At 51.2% G+C, this 15,918-nt stretch overlaps 8 protein-coding genes across 8 annotated transcripts; 4 read left to right on the plus strand and 4 right to left on the minus strand.

The window, feature by feature from the left end:
• Positions 1-203: 203 nt before the first annotated feature.
• On the minus strand, positions 204-5,318 carry F5J12DRAFT_393136 (uncharacterized protein). Its single transcript, XM_051739202.1, has 18 exons — positions 4,882-5,318; positions 4,062-4,824; positions 3,831-4,005; positions 3,683-3,782; positions 3,406-3,628; positions 3,186-3,346; positions 3,028-3,137; positions 2,886-2,977; positions 2,562-2,826; positions 2,254-2,510; positions 2,103-2,197; positions 1,608-2,047; positions 1,470-1,548; positions 1,234-1,409; positions 1,035-1,175; positions 919-986; positions 559-863; positions 204-468 (listed from the first exon to the last, which is right to left on the minus strand). The coding sequence occupies exons 1-18, from the start codon at positions 5,174-5,176 to the stop codon at positions 419-421; spliced, it is 3,795 nt and encodes a 1,264-aa protein (XP_051603775.1). The 5' UTR covers positions 5,177-5,318; the 3' UTR covers positions 204-418.
• On the plus strand, positions 5,254-6,369 carry F5J12DRAFT_903657 (mitotic checkpoint regulator, MAD2B-interacting-domain-containing protein; the record flags this gene model as incomplete). Its single annotated transcript, XM_051748432.1, has 1 exon — positions 5,254-6,369. One exon carries the CDS (start codon positions 5,254-5,256, stop codon positions 6,367-6,369), a length of 1,116 nt encoding a protein of 371 aa, XP_051603776.1.
• A 128-nt stretch (positions 6,370-6,497) lies between these two features.
• Positions 6,498-7,345, minus strand: F5J12DRAFT_393133 (histone H2B). Its single transcript, XM_051739201.1, has 5 exons — positions 7,288-7,345; positions 7,029-7,230; positions 6,865-6,969; positions 6,686-6,808; positions 6,498-6,634 (listed from the first exon to the last, which is right to left on the minus strand). Exons 1-5 carry the CDS (start codon positions 7,300-7,302, stop codon positions 6,609-6,611), a joined length of 471 nt encoding a protein of 156 aa, XP_051603777.1. The 5' UTR covers positions 7,303-7,345; the 3' UTR covers positions 6,498-6,608.
• A 218-nt stretch (positions 7,346-7,563) lies between these two features.
• Positions 7,564-9,884, plus strand: F5J12DRAFT_807361 (WD40-repeat-containing domain protein). Its single transcript, XM_051744665.1, has 11 exons — positions 7,564-7,635; positions 7,682-8,298; positions 8,350-8,537; positions 8,593-8,882; positions 8,937-8,974; positions 9,029-9,232; positions 9,285-9,373; positions 9,421-9,486; positions 9,537-9,578; positions 9,631-9,665; positions 9,719-9,884. Exons 1-11 carry the CDS (start codon positions 7,616-7,618, stop codon positions 9,825-9,827), a joined length of 1,698 nt encoding a protein of 565 aa, XP_051603778.1. The 5' UTR covers positions 7,564-7,615; the 3' UTR covers positions 9,828-9,884.
• On the plus strand, positions 9,718-11,488 carry F5J12DRAFT_807362 (replication fork protection component Swi3-domain-containing protein). Its single transcript, XM_051744666.1, has 4 exons — positions 9,718-9,834; positions 9,891-10,460; positions 10,524-10,646; positions 10,701-11,488. The coding sequence occupies exons 2-4, from the start codon at positions 9,909-9,911 to the stop codon at positions 11,352-11,354; spliced, it is 1,329 nt and encodes a 442-aa protein (XP_051603779.1). The 5' UTR covers positions 9,718-9,834; positions 9,891-9,908; the 3' UTR covers positions 11,355-11,488.
• A 186-nt stretch (positions 11,489-11,674) lies between these two features.
• On the plus strand, positions 11,675-12,972 carry F5J12DRAFT_807367 (alpha-N-methyltransferase NTM1). The gene is made up of 5 exons (XM_051744667.1): positions 11,675-11,789; positions 11,846-11,862; positions 11,917-12,548; positions 12,600-12,701; positions 12,755-12,972. The coding sequence occupies exons 1-5, from the start codon at positions 11,705-11,707 to the stop codon at positions 12,774-12,776; spliced, it is 858 nt and encodes a 285-aa protein (XP_051603780.1). The 5' UTR covers positions 11,675-11,704; the 3' UTR covers positions 12,777-12,972.
• Positions 12,957-14,693, minus strand: F5J12DRAFT_807371 (uncharacterized protein). The gene is made up of 4 exons (XM_051744668.1): positions 14,579-14,693; positions 13,897-14,529; positions 13,680-13,820; positions 12,957-13,623 (listed from the first exon to the last, which is right to left on the minus strand). Exons 2-4 carry the CDS (start codon positions 14,501-14,503, stop codon positions 13,397-13,399), a joined length of 975 nt encoding a protein of 324 aa, XP_051603781.1. The 5' UTR covers positions 14,504-14,529; positions 14,579-14,693; the 3' UTR covers positions 12,957-13,396.
• Positions 14,694-15,890, minus strand: F5J12DRAFT_807380 (uncharacterized protein). Its single transcript, XM_051744669.1, has 4 exons — positions 15,383-15,890; positions 15,222-15,322; positions 14,863-15,170; positions 14,694-14,837 (listed from the first exon to the last, which is right to left on the minus strand). The coding sequence occupies exons 1-4, from the start codon at positions 15,494-15,496 to the stop codon at positions 14,809-14,811; spliced, it is 552 nt and encodes a 183-aa protein (XP_051603782.1). The 5' UTR covers positions 15,497-15,890; the 3' UTR covers positions 14,694-14,808.
• Positions 15,891-15,918: the final 28 nt, after the last annotated feature.

Below are 15,918 nucleotides of genomic sequence, written 5' to 3' on the forward strand. Positions count from 1 at the left end.
CGGGTCCAGAATCTAATGTCAACCACCCATACTCCCTCCAAGAATTCTCAGACGGTACTTCCTTGTCGAACGATTATGCCCTAGAGCTGCAGTTCAGGTTAAAGCGAGAACAGCTCGATGCACTGAATCACAACTATTGGACTGAGGTGTGTTTTGCAATTTGCTTACTAGAGATGGTCGTTAGTCACGGTTTGACACCCGCGCGGGTAGAGCAACAAACGCTTCGAAGCAGCTAAAGCGGCCGTGTTATCGTCTCTTCCGGATTCTACATCCCCCGAAGCTCGCGAACATGCACTGTCGGAGTTGTACGGGATGTGGGTGGTACAGGAAAGGGAGAGGCAGGAAGAGTACTCTAATCAATGGCGCAAGCGCAACTTCGAGAACATCATCCTCGCCGCACGGATCGAGTATGAACGTCTTAAGAGGCGCATATTTGGATGAGCCGAACCCGGTGACGACTATTCTTTACTATCAAATTGCAGATATCCCCCCGCGGCCCGCGTATTATTATCTTTAATGCTCTTCATAGCCTAGATCTTCCAACGCTAGCTCCCTCACCCTGAAGTACACAGTCATCCAGTCTCATCCGCTCGACGTTCGTACTTTCGGCTCTGAAATCCCTAGCCAATTCACCCACCATCTCCGCTGGCATTCCAGGGAACCGAGAGGAGGTTTCGGGCATAAGGGGAACAGGCAGACATTGATTCGGGTCGAGGTCGAAACCTTCAGGCAACATTTCATTTTGTGGAGTAGACCTGATTACAGGCAGGATGGCTTGAAGGGTGTGATATAGCGCAGTCCCACGGAAGCGTGTAGCGAGTTGGGCATCTGTAATGTTGGCCGTCTGGCGGATAACATCCCAACTCGAATGAAGATTCAGCATCGAACACTGTCCGAACTATTATAAACGGAACTCACTCGTCGTGGTTGTATACCCGACACCAGACTCTCTTGAAAGCCGAAATTCTCCTTATGTCGGGCACGTCCTTTCAGGAAATTAGACAGGACCCAGTACCAATAAGACAAGCTGTCACCTCTTCTCTAAGCAGCAACTGTAACGCGGTTGCGTAATCCCCGAGGGTCTCTTCGTTGTCTTTGAGGGTCAGAACATCCACCATATCTTCGACGGACAACATCTTGCGTTGTAATATCCGTCTGACATCGTTTTTGAAAATCTAATGTAAGCTATCCCATCAGGAAGAAAAAATAATATAATAATGAAGTAAAACGGACCGAGAGGAGCCCCTTTTTCTCGCTTTCCCTGAGCCTCGACGCTTTTGTACGCACGATGGCTTCTACCTGTGCATCTTGGTTTTGCTTTTGTTTTCCACGCAAAGAAACTAGTACGCTTTGGAAATCTTTGAAGAGTTTTTCTTGTACTGCAATGAAATCTAAGCCATCATGGAAAGCTTTCCAACCATTGGTCGTCTCAAGTACAACGAGGCGCAAAAATAGGATACAACACATACCTTCCAACAATGATCCATCCACTGCCCCTCCCTCCTGCAAGTGCGCAAGCTGCGCGAGTTTTCCCAGACTCAACATGAACTATCACCCGCCTGAAATCAGTATTCTCGCGATGCGAAACGAAGAATCACACAACGGACGTGTTTCTGGCCGACCTCGGTCGCGCCCTTGGCTACATTGATCAACCGTCGACTAGCATCGCCAAACCTCGATCTTCCCATATCGTTCACCCATGCAATCGCGTTGAACTCGTCCCGCTCGTGCCCATCGACATCCATCGCTCCACTTTCTGGTCCTTGCCTCTTCCTGTCCGCGCCGTCCGCAAACACTTCATCCATGTACGGTCCCCATGTATCCTCCTCTGCAAACAGTACGCGCGCTTCGCCGTGTTCGATACACCACCTCACCACCTCGCGACCAAATGCATGGTTATACCGCTCACGATAGTCCTTGATCAGGGAGGCGTGTGGATTGGCAGACGGTGGATAGGGTGTAGGTCGGAGAAGTAGGGAGGCGAGTGACGGGAAGTCTGTGTAGGTCGTAGCTAGGGCGAGGGCTTGTTGAAGATGGTTGGTAAGGCCTGCGAAGTGGAGGGTCAATCGATATACGAGGGAACCCGAGCCAGATAAGCATACGCAATGTCTCTAAGACCTCAGGTCGGAGTTGCGAGAATCGATCCTCGAGCTCTATCCTGTCCCTCTGGGAACCAGGCTCATCTGCACCCATTGGACTACCATTCTGGTCAGCGCCCGGTAAGGCACAATGTGACAGCAACAGGCTACTAACCTCCCTAGCCAATCCAATCTCTCCTGTATACAAGCAAACAGAAGGGTTGCCAACTCAGGTAGCATATTCACGACATCTTTCGCGCCAGCACTTGAGCTCGACGCGCTATCCGTTGCAGTCTTGGAAGTCGCCTCCACCAACTTGAGGACCGCGTCGATGACCGTAGGCCGACTAGTCCACGGTTTAATCATGGGCAAGTCGACGCCGTATACACCAATATTGTAGGCGCGGTAGGAAAGCGCAGCCTGAAGTGTTGCCTACGGGGCGGTATCATTATCACTGACGGTAAAACCATCAACTAAACTTACCACGACAGCCCCGCCAATCTCTTTCAATGCTCCTATACCACCAGTGCCCATGGATCCCAGCTGGCCGAGGTACTCGACCATGAAAACTAGCAGCCTTCCAAGATCCAGGACGCGGTATTTGAAGAAATCTCGAACGACATCTTGAGTTGAAGTCCTCTCTGGCGTTGCAGGGGAGCCCAAACGGGAGGGCGTAGCAAACGAAGAGGGATGAGCAGCAGTGAACGCGTGGATTGTATCGATGATCAGGGAGTGAGCTGCACCAGAACTATGGACATTGGTATATGTAGCTGGGTGGAATGCAGTGACCATAACATAACCACTCACTCGATATGCTCATTGAGTCTGACCCAAAGCTGGTGACACGCATACAGTTTCTCGGCATCAGTCGCAAGACGCTGTCGACTTCTTTGCGACATCTGGAGGAGAGTTCGTCAACGGTAAGCAGTGCGATAGGACCGACGGCTACCTTTCCCAATGCGCCATTATCATTGATGAACCCAATCAGCCAGCTTAACCGTTCTTTCCTTGCCGTCAGCTGGGCCGTGAGGTCATGGTTAGGTCGAACGATCTCAGGGTCTGGGGTGACACTCAGTAGACCTTTGGTGGAATTACGCAAAACATTACCACTTGCAAGGACACTGGCACTTGTTTCCTCCGCAGCGTGCATGAGCGCATCCCCATCAAGTAATGGAGAAGGTGGTAGGATAAATTGGAGTGGGTTCGATGGGACAGGTGAGTATAAGATGGCTTGCTTGAGAGTTGCCCTGAGCAGCTTCGGGAGAGATCTGAAGGAAACCAGTCAGTTTCTCTTCCGTTCGCTCTGGGGAGCGTGCCAGTCACTCACTCTACCCTGAACCTCTTCACTCTATCTGCGTCCACACGCGCCTTCAACATCAGACCACTCGTCATCAGTAGCATTTGGGCCTCCTCCCGAGTTTCACCACCATCCATATCGATGCTGCTGTCGGCATCTGCGTAGTCAACAGAGAAAACTGAGGGAAGAGATGACAACCCGAGCAGTCTATCGGTAGATGACTTTAGAACGAGTCTCTCATGGTAGGGCGTGTCTGTGAGTATCGACATTGGTGGAAGGTAAGGGTCAGATAAAACTTAACACATACCCCTTGCGCACAATACGACCACTTCGCCAAACAAGACCGCTACAATGGCACCACCTGCTAGTAACGACAAATGAGGGTGGGCGGGAGGGGATGCTGCGTTCTGATAGATGGTTAAGCACCGACCATACACAAAAGAAGGTGCACGTACAGCAACATAGGGAACGACGCTGACCCCATCCACTCTCCAGCCATCCTCATGTGACACAAGACGAACGGTTGCGTATACTCTGCGCAGTCCATAATCGTACTGGTCAAGGACCATGGCGCCCGCGTCCTGCGTGGCGGAGGAAGCATACGACACGAGTAGCACGAGGGTGTTTTCGCTGCGTGTCAGAATGTTAGGATGAGGTAAGTCATCTCCCTGTTGGAAAAGACATACCTCTCGACGACCAAGTCGATACCCTCCAAGTCTTCTATGCCTACGCCACTCGCAATAGCCTCTCTGATGACCTCTCCCACATCCGTCTCTTTAATCAGTTCCTCGCTGCTCAATGCCCATTTTTGTATCCTCATCTCTACGAGTGCGAAAATGACGCTTCCCGATGATACGAGCGTCACAACATTTCCTGGTTCCGGACGTGGTGCGGGTGCTGGCGTAGACCATCCAATACCAAACAGACGTGTGAGAGATAAGGAAGACGATGAAGGTTGTGGCGAAAACAGTCTCGCAGTGAGGGTGTGTTTTCCTGCCTGGGACGTGATCACTAGACGGAATATCCGACCTGTGGACGTCGTTGCCAAGTACCCATAGGCTCCTGCTGGTAGATCTATTCGTGCGAGACGTGATACGTACTCGTCTTCGGCCACATCCAGCGGGATCTGGATGGACTCGAATGTACCCCCGCCTGACAGGCCGGAAGAGATGGAGGGCCAGAACCGTGCGACCCCAGGGGGTGAGACAAGGATAAGGCCCGGTTCGACAGCGCGAGCGCGAGATGGTACTAGTGCGAAGTAGGGTGCCTGGAAGGTGGTAGTGGGGTGGTCTATTGGTGGTGGTGGGCAGGGAAGAATGTAGCACGTTGGACTGGGTGAGGTGGGTTTGAGGGTAGCGTGTGCCCAGACGTAACAAGTGCGAACGGAGGCGACAAGGGTGTATCCCGACGCGCTGTCTATGCCACCCACGTAGGACTCTGTAAGAAAGTCTGTAGTAGTGGCTGGTTAGAACGGTGCTGTCAAGGACCCATCCTCGACAGACGCACCTGCAGATCGAAGGACGTGCCGCACTTCGACGGGCAAGTTGCCATACAAACCGACGACGAGCTCTTCAGTCTTTGCAAAGACGGTATCTTTTTCTCTGAGCGGTCGTTCTCTGTCGTAGTGTCCAACCTCTTGGACGTCCATAGCATTCGTAGGCGTCGTAGCGGCATTGTTGTTGGTACCTCCACTTACGATACGCGTCCCAACGAGTTTTCGTTGTCTGGGTGGTGTCGACGGCTGTCTGGGTGTCCCGTATCTGTGTGTCTTGCGTGGCGGTGGGGAATCGAATGCTGCCATCGTGGTCGTCGTCGTTTGATCAGGGTCTCGCTTATGTAGTTGGTACTTTGACAAGTTGGTGCTACTCAACGACGACAATGCTCGGTATCGAAGAATACGGCAGTGACACCGACAGCGACGACGACTCTCGACAAGTCCCTACCCAACCTCCACCCAAACCATCTCCACCTCAGCCAGCACCGTCTGCAAAGCCAAAGCGACCCAAGAAAATACTAGCCATAAACCTTCCACCTCCACGAAATGACGACGACGACGACGACGAGCCTCCAGCCAAGAAACCACGTATCACAACCAGCAGTGGTCAAGGAGCAGGCAAGTCCTCTTTACTGGGCATGCTTCCGGCACCAAAGCAGGCTCTTCCTGTGAAGGAGAAGAAGGAAGAGCGTGTGCTCGGAGGCGGGGGAGGTCGTGGACTAGTGTTCCGCATAACCAAACCTGCAGAGCAGCAGTCTGCGGACGAAGCTGTTGCTGAGAGCGAGACTGGAGCGACGGACGATACATCGACATTGTTCCTTCCACCGTTTATCAGCAAGGGTAAAGCCAATATCTCCCTGGACAGTGACGGTCCCCAGAAAGTAGCTTCCACCTCGAGACGTCTGCCTGCACCAGCACAGACTTTCTTCTCACTTGGTTCCGCATCTACATCGACCAGAACTACGCCGTCGTCAGCGCCGTCGTTGGCCGCAGTGTCGAGTGCACCGTCGACTTCGATATCGTCAGCCCCTGCTATCCCAACCTTCCGGCCTCCATCTCCAACCTTAGACGACCCCTACCCAGGATACTACCAGCTCCCTTCTGGAGCATATGCCCCCTACGACGCAGACTATTACGCTTCCTACGCACGCAAATGGCAGGCCGAGTACGACAAACAGATTCGTGAACTTGAAAAGTCACAGTACAACCTCCAGACAGAGGATGTGCAGGACGTCGACATGGCCGCAGAGATGGAGAAGGCGCGCCGCGAGATTCAGGTGCGCGAGGAGAGGAAGGCTCTGACAGCTGGCAAGGCCAATAACAATGCAGACGGAGAGCCAGAGATGCCAAAGATGAATGTCAAGGGTGCCAAGTTGGGGTCGGTGGCGAGGTCGAGACACCAGTTGACAACACTCCTCACCGAAGCATATTTGAATCGGGAGGCCTTGGAGGAGAAGATTGCCCAGGCGAGGAGGAACCGGAAAGAAGCCTGGAAATAAATACGGTGCGTGTAGCATTTCATTTCTTCGTCATACTCAATGGATTGTTGGATTTGTAGGTTTCTAGCGAACATGATGAAAGCATACGTCGTCATTTCATTGCACGAGTCACTAGTGGTATGTATAGTATTTACAGAGTGAGAGATATACTATGCTACATGTTCTATGCCAGGGGTGTCAAGTAATCTCGATGTTGACATACCCTAAATGGGCTGAGCGAAGATGTGGGCCTGACACGTCTAACTCCCAGAGGACGCAGAAAACTCTGTCGTGGAGTGAGAAGTGAGTAAGAAGGAAGACAGAAAAGAACACTGACTGGTGACGCTCTTGGTCCCTTCACTGATGGCGTGCTTGGCAAGTTCACCGGGAAGAATGAGGCGCACGGCGGTCTGTATCTCTCTGGATGAGATGGTAGATTTCTTGGTATATGAAGCGAGCTCTACAAGTGCCTGCGATAAGCGACGAAACCAAGCCGATTGATCGAATGTGACGTACTGCTTGCTTCCGTTGCTATTTTCTCGAACAGATCGTTTACAAACGAGTTCAATACAGCCATTGCCTTATTGGAGATACCGGTATCCGGGTGAACTTGTTTGAGAACTACCATCCCCGTTTTCCGTCAGCAATGGCAATGGAGACGGCAAGACGCGAAAACAGACCCTTGTAGAGGTAGGAACTATAGGTTTCCTTTCTCGCTTTCTTCTTCTTCTTTTTCTCTCCATTTTCCCCTTCCGTCGATGCCTTGCGTTGTCCAGACTTTTTCCCGCCAGTGGCAGAGGTGGAAGCGGGTGCCTTGGATGCCTTAGAGGCAGGTGCTTTGGCTGCCTTGGAGGGAGGCACTACACTGGGTTCGGCACTGGTCTAGGCGACGGGGTCATTGAACGTGAACGAGCGCATTTGAGAGTGAACCGATTATACCTTTCCTGCTGCCATCGCCGTCTGCAAATGAATGGAGAAAAGAAGAGAAAGGTGAGAAGCCGGTACGCGACGCGTATTTTATAGGCACGCGGAGTTGACCGTATGTAATCACTTCGGGATGCAACCACAGCAGTCCAGATAGTAAGAAACAAAAGAAAGACACCCAGTCGCTCGCATTCTTTCTTAGAAGTTCCATTATTGCTTGTATCCTTTGCTCGACGTTGTCTGTCTGAGGCTAGTAGTCTGAGCCAGCCAGGTGTGACAGCGTGACGTGACCCGACGCGTCTCATTCAGTCACGGGTGTCCCCCACCGCAAGAAGGCCCCGCCATGAGTGATCTATCTGCCTAGTAAGTCTGACTCTCGCCCATACTACAGCGAAATCAACTCCCCCAGTGAAATAGAACGCGAAGCCAACATCGCGCGAAACCGCGCTTTACTCGAACAACTCGGCATCAAGGACGCATCTGTCCAGCTCGGAATCGCACCAAAGCCGAAGCCAAAAACAAAACCAGTTCAACCCGCCAAGCGGCTCAAACGTGAGCGTGTAGAGGAGACACCTCGTCGTCAAAGTGCCCGTCTCAGAAAAGGGATCATCGACCCAAATGAAACTCCCGCTCAGAGGCGGAAACGAGTGGCCGAGGCCGAGAAGCGACAGAGAGAGGAAGAAGAGGAAAGGAATGCCGCAGAGGAACGGGCTAGACTCGCAAAGCGACCACGGACGCACGAATTGGATCTGGCCGTGTTAACCGAAGCAGAGGAACTTAGCGACACCGAATTAGGTTCACTGAGAGGAATCTTTCAGACTGTCACGAATGTCTCTACTACAAGACGAGTTGGAGATGTACGGGACTGGGTGTTCGAGCGCACTAACCAGGAGGACAGGGAGCTGGAGATATTGAGAAGTAAGCTGGGAAAGATGAAGATCGTGGCGAGGGCAAAAGTGACAGACAACAGGATTTACAGCTCTGCGTGCCACCCCGAACCATCCAAAGATCTCGTTTTCTTTGGAGGTAAGTGTTGGCCTCGAAAGCAATTATTCAGCTCAGACCTGAATGCAACAGACAAACATGGGCAATTGGGGATTTGGGACGCTCGAGCAACTCCTGACGAGGTCACCGATGAAGATGGCAATATTCTTCCACCTGACGACAGAGAAATGGGCAAATGTTGGCGTCTCCAGCAACACTGGCCAGCTTCACCCAAATCCTCTATTTCTTGCATCAAGTTCGATCCTATAGACGCGCATAGCGTGCGTATGACTTTCGAATTATCCCACTTTCTTACGACGAGAGGTACATTGACAGGTGTTCACCACGTCATATGACTGTACCATTCGCAGATTATCCTTCGTCTCATCTGTGTCCCACCAAATTTTTTCTTCCAGCGATACTCTCATCACGTCTATCGACCTTCCACCATCTGGGCACGAAATGTGGATTTCCGACGTGTCAGGGGCACTTACTCACTACGACCTTCGAGAGGGAGAAAAGCATGCCCGACGCTACGAGTTGTCCAATAACAAAATTGGGAGTGTCAGTGTCAACCCAACTAGCCCACATCTCTTAATAACCGCTTCAAACGACCGTTTTGTGAGGTGCAACAAATGAGACTTCCAGCAAGAACAACATTTCTGACCTGACGCATTTAGATTGTGGGACTCGCGGAAACTTCAGACCATCACACTTTGTAAGGATGCTAAGCGACGGCAAAAGACAACTCTGACCCCACCTCCGTTACCAGCCTCAGATATTCATTCTGCAGGTTCATCCGAAGGTCCATTGGAACATGATTACGATCATGAGACTACGCAAACTTTCATGGGATCTACTCAAGGTCGTGGGCTAATGCGTGCGGAATTCCAGCATGGCAAGTCCGCCACCTCCGCATATTGGGATCCCCGGGGACGCAGCATCGTTAGTACGAGTTATGATGACTCCCTCAACCGTCGGTATTACTTGGTTTTCTCTTTGTCAGCTGGCTGACGATGATCCTGTAGTCTGGGAGTTGCATGCGGCAAAGTATGATTCGTTGCCTGTGTTCCCATCATTCAAGCCTTTTAGCCGAGTAAAGCACAATTGCCAGACTGTCAGTGGCATAGTCCACCGCCTATGAGTAGTACTGACGTTGTACAGGGAAAATGGCTTACTCTATTAAGAGCAATGTGGAACCCGAACCCCGATGTTTATCCCCACTTTACGGTGCGTAGTCGTTGAATTGTCAATGAAGGCTGTTGCCCAACGCATTATAGATCGGAAACATGCAGCACTCGCTAGACATATTCTCTTGCAAGGTACTTCTGAACGTGTCTCGTAGCTGCTCACGGATTGACATTATGTTCGCAGGGTGACCTCATAGCCAGACTGTCTGATCGAGAGCGGTAAGTTGCTCGAGTGATTTGTGGATAAGACCTTCTTTTGAACGGTATCCCAGCATTACCGCTGTTCAGGCCGTGACGTGCTCACATCCAACTATCGTTGAGAGATGCACGACGGGAAATGGGAGCGGGCGATGTGTGTTGTGGGCACCACCGGATGTATAGTTTGTATCTACGCGAGTGCTGTAAATTCGAGCAAATCACAGGGGGGAGGCCACAAACACGGACAAATAACGCGCCTCTACCATGCCTCTCGATGACATTTGGGACGCGCCGGTCGTGTCCCCCGCAAAGGCAACATCAACCAAGGATGCATCAAGCCCGGTAAAGAGACCGCGCCAGTCTCTTTTTATCTCTGACTCGGAGAGTGACTACGAACGACCACCGAAACGCGCCACGCAAGCACCAGCCCCAGACCCCGACATCGAAGCGTTGTTCGCCGATATCGACGAGAATGCAGCAGACAAGGCTAATAATGACGAGGAGGAGGATCTCACATATAAGCCGCTGGCTTCTGCGTTGGACATTGCAAAGCTGTCTCGCGAAGCTGAAGCAAGACATGCACGCGAGAGGCGGACGAAAATACCCGCAAGCAGTCCACCTCCACCAGACGTTCCTGCTGGGAAAGGCGCCAAGACTAAAGGGGGTGATGGGAAAGGAAAGGGCGGGGAAGATGAGGAAAAGAAGGAGCGAAGGCGACCATTATATCTAGATGAGGAGAGATTGATTGGACCAAGTGGACTTCCTCAGCTTATCAAAGACTTGAAGGGATTCAAGCCTAAGGGAAAGACTCACGAGGTATGTGGTTCGTGAATATCATATCCTGTTCGCAGCGGTAGTGAAACTGATATGATCCTGCAGCACTCGGATCTCAACCGCCTGTTACAAGTCTACCAGTTCTGGGCGCACAGAATGTACCCAAAGACTCCGTTCAGAGACACAATCAACCGAGTCGAGAAACTGTGTCACTCCAAGCGTATGCAGGTTCGCAATGATCCGTTTCCAGCGTTTCCATATGCTATGCTCAACTTTTCACAGGTCCGCCTTAGCGTGTGGCGCGACGAGAGTAAAGGCTTAGTCAATGGCAGAAAGCTGGAGCCCGAAGATCAAGAGTTGATCGACCTTACCGAGGGCGATTCGAAGGCGGCCAAGCACGATATACAAGAAGATGGGAACGACGAATTGTTGCCCTCACGGGCGCTTTCTTTACCCCCGACATCTTCTGAGCCGGACGATGATGACTTTGACATGGATGCTGTGATCAAGGCAGAGGAGGAACGGCTTGCTGCTTTACGCGCGGCCAACGACGCCACATCAATCTCCACACCCGCGTCACCCAAGCCCTCGCCCAGTAAATACAAAGAACGAGACCACACGGACAACATAGACAAAGAGGCAATGTGGGCCGAGCTCGGCAACCAACCGGTCCTCGATCGTCCGTCAAACAACGCAGCCAAAGCTCCCATAATTAATCTTACCCGTGATGAAGACGAGGATATGTGGGACATCGTCAATGAACTGGACCAGGGGGAACAAATACAGCAGGCGAAGAGTGGATCGAGCTCTATGTGCATGGAAATGCCCTTATCTTCTGTCGTTTCTGCTTCCCCGACGAAAGAAAGCAATAGTGGAAATGCATCACGACCCACGAACGATGAGGGTTGGGAGGAAATGTATTACGACGTCGTCTGATACATGTGCATCTAATACATTACAACGCTGTGGAACATCTTTCAGCATAAGGTCAGGCTGTAGCGACGAGTCAGCCATAAAATCCACTTGCAGTGAGGAAGCAAAAAAAAAAAAATCAGACAGAGATTTGGCAATATAAGGTTGTCTCCACAAAGGTGCAGAACAGGTCTGAAAGGATTCATCCTACAAGAGATAACAAGAATCGAAAACTTACATGGGCCAGTGGGTCGTCGTTCGAACTCAAAGGATCAACTCGGCGGCGGAATTTTTTTATATGGCTTCGGTCACGTGACAACCCTCAAGCTCACGTACAACGCGATTTTCATATCATTAACGCCACGGCAACAAAAATGACAGTATTAGATACCCAGCCAGATCTACAGGCTGGGATAGATTACTGGGCAAAACAACCAGCCAGTCTGGATGGCGTGTTAGGTGTGTTCTTTCACAAGCGATCATCAACCATTGCCGATCTTTAACTGATAATACAGGGGGATTTGGCTCTGGGGTATAAGATGAACTGTATTCCACTATGTCGGCCTTCTTTGACGCAATGTTGTAGCCACTCCCGAGGATAGATGCGCTGGGATCGCGACAGTTCATGCTCGGGATCCTTCCAGAGTTATGTACAGTCCCCTCCACTTTGCGTCCTCCCCGCGTGGAACCAGAGCCCAAACGACGGTACCGCGCCCTTGACGTCGGGGCTGGAATAGGCCGAGTGACCGTCGACGTCCTACTCCGTCTTGTTTCGGACGTATTGCTTCTCGAACCAGTCGAATCGTTTATAAAGGAGGCTCTGGAACAGTGTAAGAATAGCAAGTTGCTCGGAACGTCGCACAACGATAGCGGATACGCAGTTGGGTGGCCAGGCATCGCCGAGGAAAGCAAAAGCGTGACGTTTGTCAAGGCTCCGCTCCAGAACTTCGACCCAGCACGACCGAAGAATAATACCGAGATACTGGGACGCGTTGGATTCACTCCGATAGAGGACGACACAGACTCAGGATTTGACATCATATGGTGTCAGTGGTGCCTCGGTCATTTAAACGACTCAGACCTCGTCAATTTTCTGCGGATGAGCAAAAACGCGTTGAGAGACTCGCGGAGTCTGATCGTCATCAAGGAAAATTTGTGCGCAGAGCGGGGGGGTGGTCCAAGAGCCGTGTTCGACGAAGAGGACTCCAGTTTGACTAGGTATGCGTGCATCTGTGAGTGCTGCAATCCTAGATGCTGATGGACCAGTAGATCAGACTTGGTATTCAAGAGAATATTCAAGGAGGCGGGATTAAAGGTGTTCCGAGAGAAAATCCAACGGGGCTTTCCGCAAGGGTTATACACCGTAAAGACGTGCGTCCAGAAGCTCCTTCCTTTTCCTGTGTTCACGTTGTAGGAATTGACAGATATGCCTTGCGGGCTTCGTGAGATCTTGCTTACGAGTACCTACTAAGTACAGCGAGGGAAATTGACATTTTCAGTTAGTTTGGCACATCGTTTCCTTTACGGAGTGTTTCAGGGGGATCAAAACTCGGAACTGTTCCTCTGCTTCTGCAGGTTACAAGTGTCAATCCGACATGGTAAACCCACCACTGCGGCGCAAGTTTACAACTTGTCAATGCCACCGAACCCATGTTTTCATGACACCTTGCACTCACTTATTCTGGGGATGTATGAACGACGAGAGAGGTGTCCAAAATGGGCCTGTTGAGCGGACCCATCTCAACGCCACAATATCAAGCCCGTATGGAAAGAAGCTTGTTCCTTAATGACAGAGGGGGGGGACAAAAGCGGCTAATTGTGTGCGCTGTCAAGTCCAGGCGTCCTGTCTGCTCCAATTTGCGTTCCTGTGGCTACTGGTGTCTGGGAGGTGGGCGGTTGTCTAGAAGCCCAGGACGAACTTAACCGTACCTGGCCGACGCAAACCAGTTCGTGACAGAGAAAACCGATCAAACCTTCCACACACGAAGACCGCACTGGTGTGTCGATTCGTGTGCGAATATGGGACCACATGTACAAGCTGTACAACAAAAGGGGAAAAAGATACCTTACGAAAAGCTGACACTACCAGTCATGCCTATGACCCTTTCAGCATCCTCACACCATAATTCTGCTGTATTCTCTCCTGTGAAGGCACCGTGGATTGTACACTGACGATCGACGATGATAGGATTGCGGGCACGGTAGCCAAATGTGCGTAACCGCAATTCTGGCTGGTTGAATAGTAGAACCTCGAGTAACATGAGAGCCATGAGAGGACCGTGGACGAGTCGTTCTTTTGGGGTGTGCTGATGAACAAAAACGGAGAATAGGACGGTAAAAGACACTAACCCGGATATCCTTCGTGCTCCTGGGCATAGGTTTTGTCCAGGTGAATATAATGGCCATTGAATGTTAATGCGGAAAAACGGAATAGAGTAGTCAGTGAGGGCTTGTAGGTAAACGAGAAATCAGGCTTCGGCAAGCCTTGCACTGTTGGACGGGTAGTGAGAACACTATTGTACTCTGGACAAGTCATGAAGACACTCGAGGTACCGGACTCTCATACCATTCTTAACCGTACGTTTGCTACCTCCGGAAGCAAGGTACACGTGAGACCTCTCTTCGATGACAGACGGTTCGGTACGACCATTCATAGTAACCTCAATACGTTGGGTCACAACGAGCATCGGATTTGCCTTCAGATCGTCAGTGTCAAACCCTTTCTTCTCGACACGGGCAATTTTGGAGACAGCGCGCGCCGTCTCGCCGACCTTCAGAGCATTACGTAGATCCGAGCTCCATTCCATCGTGCCTCCCGCCCACATACGCCGTGTGAATGGCTCAGGTGGACAGAACTCGGCATCAGTTCCATCGGGACGCAGAACAGCCTCCGGGTTGCGAGGATGGAAGAACGCTAGATGATGTCCGTAGCCCAGTGGGGCTCCCACTTCAGGGGGATGATATGGTCGTCCGCGCGTGCCGTCGCGAGTGGGTAAGGTGATATGCAAGTCAGCGAGATGGGTCTGCGTGAATGTGTCGGTCAGTGTAAGAGACTTGGTGTCAGAGATCCATCTGTCGAGGGTTGTAGTGTTGAGCACGCTTAGTGCACGACAATGACGACGTGCTGGAGGCCGCAATGACCTGGACCAAAAACCAAAGGTGGTCGACGCCATAGTAGGACCTCATATACTCTTTGTATCTGCATAATTGTGAAACGCTCGACGCGGAACCAGCGGTACGTTGCTCACCTGTGTACATATGAGGTTACCACGCTAATTGTCCGGGTAGACAGGGAGGCGACTCGTGCGAAGCTTGAGCAAGGCTTTCGTCGTGTAAGCTCGAGTTTGTTGGTGTGCGTTGGCTACTGCTTTTGCGATGTATGTTGACGAACTTCTGCATTCTGGCTACAAGAAATATAGTAGGTATCAATACCTAATCATTCCGAATCTATGTACTGTCTCTTTTTGCTATCGCAACATTACTTCTTCCTAGATACTACTACATAGGCTTTTATAGGGGTATTCAAAGGTACCTTGGTTCTTGTCCACCCATACTCTATCATCACCTCTAGCTAAAATAGTCTTGAGATCCGATACTGCCTTGTCCTTCTCTTCGGGAGGCAGGATAGCCATGTAACTCTTACTCAGGGCTCGATCCACACAAAGACTTTCCGTCGTGACGAGATGATGTTCCCAAACGTTTTCACGTGGTTCCCCGAAGTTCTGAAGGTACGAGGGCGCAGTGAACGCCTCACGCCATAGACCGAGGCGGAACTGGGGGGTTCCTTGTTCGTGGCGCTCGATTCGCTCACGCAGCTGAGCAACCCAGCCAGCGCGATCTCTGTGCCAGACATAACCACAGGCGTCCTTGGAGAGATAGGAAGTGACTCACCTGTCCTCAAGGTTCCATATGAAAACGACCGACCCATCTTTTTTCAAAATTCGGGAAAACTCGGCGCATGCCTTGTCATAATCGGGACACCAATGAAAAGCCTGGCGATGTAAATAAGGAGCGGCACGGGTATCGGGTTTTTTACAGTAAACTCTGCTGACCTGCGCGATGACTATAAGGTCGGCCCAGCCATCTGGGACTTCCGTGCTCTCGAACGTCCCATCTTCGACAGTTGCATTCTCTGCAGTAACTTTCTCGGACCACACTTCTCTCATGCCCTCGCTGGGCTCTACAGCTCTCAACCTCGCGATGTACGATGTCCAGTCTGGATGAGATATCAAAGCGCGCGTAAAAAGTCCTGATCCTGCCCCGATTCTGATTGTGCATTTACCGCACTTGTTTGAGTAGGATGTAAATAGATGCAGTAGACACACTCCACTATATTCAAGGGCTCTGACTTAGGGTTGATGGACTTGATGAATGTGAGGGATTGAGTTGGATAGGATGGCCGAACGCTATGAATGCAGGAGTTCGCTAAGGTACCCTTCCGATTTCTTGGAAGACAGACATAACTCACCGATCATACAATTCATTCGTACCAGTGCCGAAGCCAGACTGAGCGAGTGCATGAACGTTCGACATGATGCACCTGGGTCAGTGGCAGACCGTCTCTGGATCCAAGGCACTTCCGGTTTCT

This window comes from Pisolithus orientalis (assembly GCF_024613125.1).
Source record: "Pisolithus orientalis strain OTSU chromosome Unknown F5J12scaffold_4, whole genome shotgun sequence".
Classification (NCBI taxonomy): Eukaryota; Fungi; Basidiomycota; class Agaricomycetes; order Boletales; family Pisolithaceae; genus Pisolithus; species Pisolithus orientalis.

Bases quoted from the DNA above. Each gene is read 5' to 3' on its own strand.
- F5J12DRAFT_393136 (XM_051739202.1), bottom strand. From the start codon at position 5,176: ATGGCAGCATTCGATTCCCCACCGCCACGCAAGACACACAGATACGGG. The intron at 2,827-2,885 runs GTGAGTGGTTAT...CAATGTCCATAG, and splicing joins AGACTCAATGAGCATATCGA to TTCTGGTGCAGCTCACTCCC. The intron at 2,048-2,102 runs GTATGCTTATCT...TCCACTTCGCAG, and splicing joins TGAGGTCTTAGAGACATTGC to GCCTTACCAACCATCTTCAA.
- F5J12DRAFT_393133 (XM_051739201.1), bottom strand. The intron at 6,809-6,864 runs GTACGTCACATT...AGGCACTTGTAG, and splicing joins AATAGCAACGGAAGCAAGCA to AGCTCGCTTCATATACCAAG. The intron at 6,635-6,685 runs GTCAGTGTTCTT...ACTCCACGACAG, and splicing joins AGGGACCAAGAGCGTCACCA to AGTTTTCTGCGTCCTCTGGG.
- F5J12DRAFT_807361 (XM_051744665.1), top strand. From the start codon at position 7,616: ATGAGTGATCTATCTGCCTA. The intron at 8,538-8,592 runs GTGCGTATGACT...GTACATTGACAG, and splicing joins ATCCTATAGACGCGCATAGC to GTGTTCACCACGTCATATGA. The intron at 8,883-8,936 runs GTGCAACAAATG...TGACGCATTTAG, and splicing joins TCAAACGACCGTTTTGTGAG to ATTGTGGGACTCGCGGAAAC.
- F5J12DRAFT_807362 (XM_051744666.1), top strand. From the start codon at position 9,909: ATGCCTCTCGATGACATTTGGGACGCGCCGGTCGTGTCCCCCGCAAAG. The intron at 10,461-10,523 runs GTATGTGGTTCG...ATGATCCTGCAG, and splicing joins CTAAGGGAAAGACTCACGAG to CACTCGGATCTCAACCGCCT. The intron at 10,647-10,700 runs GTTCGCAATGAT...AACTTTTCACAG, and splicing joins GTCACTCCAAGCGTATGCAG to GTCCGCCTTAGCGTGTGGCG.
- F5J12DRAFT_807367 (XM_051744667.1), top strand. From the start codon at position 11,705: ATGACAGTATTAGATACCCAGCCAGATCTACAGGCTGGGATAGATTAC. The intron at 12,549-12,599 runs GTATGCGTGCAT...ATGGACCAGTAG, and splicing joins GAGGACTCCAGTTTGACTAG to ATCAGACTTGGTATTCAAGA. The intron at 12,702-12,754 runs GTGCGTCCAGAA...AGGAATTGACAG, and splicing joins GGGTTATACACCGTAAAGAC to ATATGCCTTGCGGGCTTCGT.
- F5J12DRAFT_807371 (XM_051744668.1), bottom strand. From the start codon at position 14,503: ATGGCGTCGACCACCTTTGGTTTTTGGTCCAGGTCATTGCGGCCTCCA. The intron at 13,821-13,896 runs GTATGAGAGTCC...CCCGTCCAACAG, and splicing joins CAAACGTACGGTTAAGAATG to TGCAAGGCTTGCCGAAGCCT. The intron at 13,624-13,679 runs GTTAGTGTCTTT...ACACCCCAAAAG, and splicing joins GGAGCACGAAGGATATCCGG to AACGACTCGTCCACGGTCCT.
- F5J12DRAFT_807380 (XM_051744669.1), bottom strand. From the start codon at position 15,496: ATGAGAGAAGTGTGGTCCGAGAAAGTTACTGCAGAGAATGCAACTGTC. The intron at 15,323-15,382 runs GTCAGCAGAGTT...TTACATCGCCAG, and splicing joins ACCTTATAGTCATCGCGCAG to GCTTTTCATTGGTGTCCCGA. The intron at 14,838-14,862 runs GTACCTTTGAAT...CCCCTATAAAAG, and splicing joins ATGGGTGGACAAGAACCAAG to CCTATGTAGTAGTATCTAGG.